The sequence below is a fragment of the Peromyscus maniculatus genome, chromosome 11 (genome assembly GCF_049852395.1).
Source record: "Peromyscus maniculatus bairdii isolate BWxNUB_F1_BW_parent chromosome 11, HU_Pman_BW_mat_3.1, whole genome shotgun sequence".
NCBI lineage: Eukaryota > Metazoa > Chordata > Mammalia > Rodentia > Cricetidae > Peromyscus > Peromyscus maniculatus.
In genome coordinates, this window is record NC_134862.1 from 45610038 (window position 1) to 45617742 (window position 7705).

At 54.2% G+C, this 7705-nt stretch overlaps 1 protein-coding gene across 1 annotated transcript in view; it reads right to left on the minus strand.

The window, feature by feature from the left end:
• The window catches only part of Igfn1 (immunoglobulin like and fibronectin type III domain containing 1), a 28677-nt gene that overhangs the window by 3961 nt on the left and 17011 nt on the right, over positions 1–7705 (minus strand). Inside the window, exons 14-19 of the mRNA XM_042258216.2 lie at positions 7063–7362; positions 6151–6450; positions 5818–5991; positions 4722–4850; positions 2535–2837; positions 1633–1721 (exon numbers count right to left, since the gene is read on the minus strand). Coding sequence (XP_042114150.2) covers positions 1633–1721; positions 2535–2837; positions 4722–4850; positions 5818–5991; positions 6151–6450; positions 7063–7362 — 1295 coding nt within the window. The remainder of the gene's footprint in view (positions 1–1632; positions 1722–2534; positions 2838–4721; positions 4851–5817; positions 5992–6150; positions 6451–7062; positions 7363–7705) is intronic.

The following is a 7705-nucleotide window of genomic DNA, read 5'->3' on the forward strand; positions in this document are numbered from 1 at the left end:
GTGTGGGGTTGCCCAGGAGGTATGGTGGGATGATGGGATAGGAAGGGAGGCGTGGCCAGGAGACTCAGTGATACTGTGCAGTGATACTGTGCTGTGATACTGTGCTGTGATACTGTGCTGTGCTGATCCTCCACCCCACAGCCGTGCGGACCCATAGATTTCACTCTGAGGGTGCTGACGCTGTTAGATGTTCCCAGGACAGTACAGCTGGCTCTGGATTCGCGTGGGATACTGGGTGGAAGTGAGGAGAGACTAATCGGGAAAGGGTATCCCCCTCCCTGGTGCCCAAGGCAAGCTAGGGGATGACTTGGAAATTCCTGCAATAGAGAGAAAGGCTGTAGGGGGTAGACTACGCAGCCTAGCCTAGAATTGTGACGACTGTCGAGGACAGGAGAGTGGCAGGTTTAGGAAAGGAGCTGACATGAAATTGCCCTTCGGCATGAGCTTAATGAGGAGAGGGACCCTCGCCATCACACGGGGCATGATCAAGCCTTATGGCGGGAAAGCATTAGGAGGGATGATACCTTATACCAGAGGCAGGGCAGTGAGCCTTGAGGTCGGAGAGCATTAGAGAGGCATTGCGGGAACATTAGGGGAGACAGCTTCAAGTGAGAGTAGGAGAGGCAGCCACCGAGGTCTGCACGAGGAGCCAGCGCTCTAGAGAAATCCTCCCAGGGAGCTGGCCTGCGCCTTCAGTCCTTGGGGGCCAGGCTTGCTCCCCCCTCCCCCTTGAGATCTGCATACTCCTGGCAAGAGCTGCCAGCCCTTTGTCTCAAGGGCCAAACTTCAGGGAGACAAGGTCAGATTTCTCCAGGGTGTATGTCTGATCTCATAGAGGGATCAGGATCTTACACTTCAGTCAGGCCTAGGACCCAAGTCCCTCCAGCTGCAGGATGAGGATGCTACCAACTGCCTGTGGGGCCCCTGTACCGGGCACTCGGAGAATGCTAATTTATCCGCGGGAGTGTTCCGAGGGTTCAGGCCTTAACAACACATGGAAACCACAGAGAACAGGCCCAGGCTACTTACTGCTATCACGTTCTCAGCCTTTTGGTCAGCTCAGGGGAGAAATGGGAGAACTCTCAATACCATTTGAGAGACGAGCAAGTTCAAACACAGAGAGGGGAAGATGTTGTCCGGAGCCAGACTAGTGACTGATGTTGTTGATATTGGGCAGTCTGTGTTTTTAACCATTTCATTAGTTACTGTACATAGAGGCAGGCAGCATTGATATTGGCTTAGAATCATCCTGAGCAAAACTCACATCATGTGCTTGCACAAAAATATATTCTAGAGGCAAAAATGGTTATCCACCCTGTGGGTTCCCTCAGTTCCCAGACTAAGAAAATGGAGTGCTCTAACTTGGAGGTGCAGTATTAAAAGCTACCACTAGAGGGTGTGTGCCCTGCACAGGAAAGTAGAATGGCGGCCAAGAAGCCAGATGCCAGCTGTAGCTTCAAGAACCATTTTCCTGCCTACCCACTTCACACTGGGCCTGATTTCCGAGGCAAGCCCAAGTCTGTGACTAGGGCTAAAGATGAACAAGGAAGAAAGAATACCCCAAGACTGTCTGGTTTCCTGGTTGCTCTGGGGTCCCCATGCCCCAGCACACACCCTTCCGGGTATACTCACTTCAAACGAGACCGGAACTCGAATGCTGTCCCCAACCCTGACCATCAGCGAATCCTTTGTGCTGGAGCCCATGAGGAACTTGGGACAGACTAGAACACACAAGACAGCTTGTCACCTCCCTCCACAGTTGGCGTCCAGCCTCAGGTCGCCCAGCATACAGGTAGAAGGCTGAGCCAGTGTAATGGCATGATGGAGAGAGCTTGGAAGGGCACCCTGGGGGGAATCACCAGGAGCTGACAGGGACCATCCTTTGAGAGGGTCAAGGCTGCCACCAGGGAAGGTGAAGGTTAGTCTAGAGCAAGGATCCCGGGGACAACGACATTTTTGTTTGAGGGTGAGAGCACCATTAGCCCAAGTCAGAGTGTGACCTTCCTGCTCACACCAAGTTAGGGACACAGCCAGGACAAGAGTCTAAGATTCTGGACTCAGGAGCTCTGTGCTTTTCATTGTAACCAGCTCCTTACCGCCTCTGCGACAGCTAGAGCGAGTTGGTACAGCTCACAAAGACAGGGGATTTGCTTCTAGCAGTTAAGGCCTGAAGGGAAACACAATCCACCCTGCAATAGCAGGGAGCTTGGGCGTGTGCCATCTCAAACTAAGCAGCGCCCGTGCCTTGGAGTCACTTGTTTTAAAGCCTAGTCTTGGGCATAATAATGGTGATATCTTGGGCAAAGCGTCTTGGACCTTTGTTTCCATCTCTGCAGACTAGGGATTAAAAGTATGAACTATGTAGGACAGGCGCTGTCACAAGAAAGCGTTCCTAAGAGGGGTCCACTTAGCTCAGTCCTTGACACCATCCCTCGGTTAAGAAGGCAGCCGATGGCCGCAGAGCGATGGCCGCAGAGCGGTGCCTCTCGGGAAGGGGCTATAGCACTCAGGGTGGGGAAGGAGGTGACACTCACCGGTAGCAGGCGCGGCATGGACCAATGAGTCTAGGGAAGTGGCGGGGCCACGGCCCCCATCATTGACCGCTGTCACCCGCACGAGGTAGCCTTCTTGGGGCCGAAGCCCCTTGGCTGTGAAGGTGGTGCCTGGCACAGTGCCCACGTGGCATGGGCTCCACTGAAGGCTGTGTGAGCCACACAACTCCACAATGAACCCGTGGGCTTCATCGTTATCCTGGGTGTCCGGCCTCCTCCAGCTCAGGGTGATGCTGGTGTTAGATGTGTCTGTAACCCGGAGATCCTGAACAGGTCCTGGAGGTCCTGGCCAAGCACCATGGAAATTTCAGGAATGTGTCAGTTTCCCCCCGGGGGGAGTCTTGCTGCCAGGGACTTGGGATTTCTTCCACTCAGGGGTTTCCTCAGAACCTACCTAGAATTGGTATTGTACCCCAGCTGTGCGTGTGAGTCTAGTCACCTCCTCTACTCACCCGCCAACTTGCCAGCCCCTAACTACCCTGTAATCCTTGAAAGCTGGTATTTTTCAGTTGATAATCTTTTGTGCTCCATTGTGTCTGGAGACTGGAGTTCTGTGTCTGTAAGAATTGTAACTCTCGGTTGGGAACAACTAAGCAAGGATTTCTCGTTCTTCATTTGTTAGATGGGAACAACGGCAGCTCCACCTACCCATGGGGACCCTGGGACAGGCAAACGGCGTGGCGTGTGTGGTTTGAGTGTAACACTTCAGGGTGGTGGTCTGGCTGTCAGGGCTAGCTGCCCATTCAACATTCTGTCTGGAAGATACCAGCCCCACAGTCTGTTCATTTAATCTGGGGTGCAGCGAAGGTACCAGGAATGGTAAGGGATCACTGGTATTTCTAAATGTGGTGATGTTTAAAACCAGTGGTCTAGGGGAGTGCTTCTCAGCCTTGAATTTGTACTCAAATCATTGAGGGGTTTCATTAAAAACACAGATCTAATTCGGGAGTTCTGAGGTGACACCTAAGATGTTCTTCCTCTCTCCCTCCCTTCCTTCCTCCCTCTCTTTTTTCTTTCTACCTATCTATCTACGAATGTATGTATGTATGTATGCACGTGTCTGTCTGTCTATCTAAAATATGTGTCTCCTCTTCAGCTCCTCCGTGCTAGACTTGCAGGTGTGTGTCACTACATATGGCCTGAGATGCTGCAGGAAGGTTCCCAAGTGACATTTCCAGTCTACAGGCTTTGCTCACAGCCAGTCTAGAGGATATAGTCACAGTCAACTGCTGCGGCTGCTTCAGACACTGAACATCCTGCTTCCTCCCTTCCCCATCACTGATGAGAGTAGTGAAGCAGGAGGGATTCGGTCTATGTGCAAGGAAAAGACACATAGGCCAGCTCCCCCTCCCCACCTCCCATCCCTTGTAGACTTGTGGAATTTTCTATTGTTATTGGAGCTGTACAAACAGTCGTCACAAAGCTGACGGCACAGGTGCCTCCCGTGTCCTGCTGCCTCGATGCCTGTCCCCAGCAGGCTTGTGCGAGGTGCACAGAGTAACATCTTCTAAACTCTATGCCTTGGAGTGAAGCTTTTAATAGCGTTCCATGAGAAGCGTCTTTCTTCTCTACTTGAATCTGAGGGCTTTGAATCAATGTCAGACAAGTGTCTTTCTTGGGAGGCATGGACATGTGAGAGCTCGGGTCATACCTATCTTTAATGCCGGACCTTCTGCTGTTTCTGTTTTCCAGAAAATGTTTCTCGACATCTTCTTGCTGCTGAGACCACAGACAGGTGAATGCTGGCCTAGGTTGTCTGTCTGCCAAAGACAGAGGCTGGGGTGGGGGCACCTAGTTCCTGGAGCAATGCTGGCCCTTTTGCAAGTGATGAACAGCATGAATCGGGTAGAAAACTAAAGCTACCTGGTCTCCAGGGATGAGACTACCTACTAGTGGATGGGTGATACCACTGGGCTAACATCGAGACTGACCTTCCCAGAAGCCAAAGAGTGGATAACATGATCTTGGGAAGTTCTCCTGCTTGGCCTCTGGACCCGTTTGACTTCAGTTTAGACCCTTTAAGACACATCTTATCCTAGTGGCTTTTCTGACTTCCAGCCCTCCTGACCATCTCCCTCTGGACTGCCTCTGACCTGTGAACTGTCCCACAGTTTCCAAGCTATCCCTTGCGCATCCCTTACCCACATCCTGGATTGGTGTCTTACTTACTCATGGGATCTCGAGCGAAGACAGCATCCGATGGAGGCCCAGGTTCTCCAGGGCCTGAGGGAGCCACAGCGATAACCCGGAACTCATACTGGCAGCCCTGTCGCAGATCCGCCACGGTGTACCGCCTTTCTGTGAAGACCACATCCCATATTAGTCTCCCATGGCGGGACCAGGAAATGAGGACATAGCTCAGCACCTCCAAATATTCAGAAGAGGATCAAGCCTGGGGTCTAACACAACCCTCCTGCATTGCACCAGCCAGGTGTGGCCGAGTTGCTTCCAAGGAGAAAAGAGAAGCGCTCAGGGTGCTTTCATCCCCATCCCGTCTGTGCCACGACCTTGCTGGATGATCTGGATGTCACTTTGTTGTGTCCAATTCATGCTGCCTCAGAGTTGTAATACACAAATACTAAACGGGGACATTAGAGATGTGAGGATATGGGCCCCAAGGGGCTTTAACTCCTAAGTGGCATGGCCATTACAGGACTCCTGATGATCTATTCCGAGCTCGGTCTTGGTACTCGCAGGGTGTAGACATGCACAGTGTCCTGGAAGCTTCCTTCACACCTGTCCCATCCTTAGTCTTTCCCAGGCTCTTTCTTATCTCAGGAAGCAGCTAGCTTCTAGGATGCTACCTAAGAGGGTCAGGGCATTTCCATCTGCGTTATCAGTGAGGAGGCCGAGATCTACAGAGAAAGTGGGCTGCCCGTGGCCAAGGCCTAAAGTGGAGGGACCAGAGAGGACAGCTTAACCCCTGGCTTCCGGTCTGAGACTCCTACCCCAGGGGTCCTCAAGCTCAGCTCTGTTGATAGACTTTTCTGGACGATCCTCTGGGGTTTGGGGGTAGGTTGTTCAGCAGCATCCTTGGCTTCGTCACACAAGTTGTCAGGAATATATATTCTCCACCCAGCTGCGACCATCATAATTAGGTCCAGACGCGGCTAAATATCTCCTATAGCTACAAAACTGCCCCAGCTGAGAAGCAGCCATGTTAAACTGATGCGCACTGGCAATGCCAAGGGATCCGGTCGCCAGGAAGGGCTCTGAGGCAACTTGGGACAGGGGTCGGTGAGAAGCTGCCCTCGGGCCAACTCACCAGACACGGGCTGCTCGTTCACAGGCACCCAGGTGTTGCTCCCTTTCTTGCGCTTCTCCACCAGGTAGCCCAAGATGTGGGCACTGCTGGGGCCCCGTGGTGCTGCCCATGTCAGAGTGATGCTCTGGCTGGAGGCTGATAAGATGTCTGGGGCGGAAGGGGGCCCCGGGAGATCTGAAGGCAGAGGGTGCCAGTCAGCGGTGGTGGAGGCCTCAAGCCCTCCCGCCTCCAAGCACAGCTGGCAACCCCTCAGCCTGCACTCTGGGCACAAGAGAGAGAGGGCGGGGGGGGGGGGGGGGGGGGAAACTATCCATGTGCCATCTGGCCCCTCACCCTCAGGAGCCACCAACACCTCCTCAGACTCCAGGGCGTCCCCGGCTCCCTCTGAGGTCACAGTCCGCACACGGAAGGCATATTTCCGGCCCTGCTCCACGCTGGCATCGGTGAAGCTGGTACTGTCCGGTGGAGGCTCGCCCACCTTCAGCCAAGTGCTCCTTCCAGCCTGCCGCCTTTCCACCACGTAGTGTTGTATGGCCTGGCCGCCGTCGTCCCTCGGGGGCCGCCAGCGGAGACAGACACCTGCTCTGTGGCAGTCCTGTACCTCCAGGGGTCCCTGTGGGGGCTGAGGCTTGTCTGAGGACCCATGGAGAGGAGCAGAAGGAGAAAGGATCAGAGAAGCTGGAGGAGGGCATGTTCCTATCCCCTCTTCAGTGGGTAAGTCTGCAAAGGGGTTAGGCTTCCCAGAGATGCACATGGCTCCTGACACAGCCAGGGGCTGAGGTGAGGCGCCAGCTCATGGGGAGGTTCCAAACATCTCTTGGTGTCCCCTAAGTCTCTACCTCCCCGGTCCTGTCCTAGGAGAGACCACAGAACCTCCAGCCTGCAGCCAGCCCCATTCAGTGGCCAGCATGGGCTCCTGCTTAGCTCTCTGGTATACACCATCTGACTTTGCTGCTACAAGCTGGAGGCCACCATTCCGTTGAGCGTCTCCCCCAGAATCTGGAGCTCACAGAGGCACAACAGGGTCCCCCCGCCAGCTTGTGTCTGGCCCTGGCTTATCTAAACTCTTCTTCCTGGGTGGTCTGGGGACAGGAAAGTAGGTAAGCAGGGTTTGAATCGTAACTATCGTGCAAATGGTAGTTAAGCAGGTTAGCAAAGTCCATCCCCAGGCCTGTCCCAACTACCAGGGAGGGCCTGGGACCACAAGCCCTGGGGCCTTAGAGAGAGAACGGACGGGGTTAGCACCTATGACGTGCAGAGTGAATTCAGCCTGCATGCAGCCTCCGTCGCTCTTCAGTGTAACGCTGTACTGGCCACTGTCCTTCCTGCACACGCTGGGGAGGCACAGCCGTGTGTAGCCATCCCCCAGGGCCACCTGGATGTCCCTGCGGTTGCTGCCCACCACCTCCTCCCCATCCTTCCTCCAGACAGCCTGAACAGGGAGGCGGCTCTGGAAAGGGATCTTCAGAGTCACTGGCTTCCCTGCTTTGAACACCAGTGGCTCTCTCAGTGTCTCTGTCACATCTGGAGCAATGGTGGGGGGATCTGGAGAAAAAAGCGGAGCAAAAGATTCAGCGAGGACTGAGCCCTGGGGCCCTGGGAATCACAGAAAGAGCCTAGAGGAGTCCCCTACCCCACCCCATGAGGACTAGCAAAGGGAATGGGCTGAGTCTGCAGCAGGAGGGACCAGGGTCAGACCTCACCATGAACTTCCTGGTAAAGAAGGAGATGAAGGGGTTGGGGATTTAGCTCAGTGGTAGAGCACTTGCCTAGCAAGTGCAAGGCCCTGGGTTCGGTCCTCAGCTCCGGAAAAAAAAAAAAGTGAAATCATTGAGGCCGGGCGGTGGTGGTGCACGCCTTTAATCCCAGCACTTGGGAGGCAGAGGCA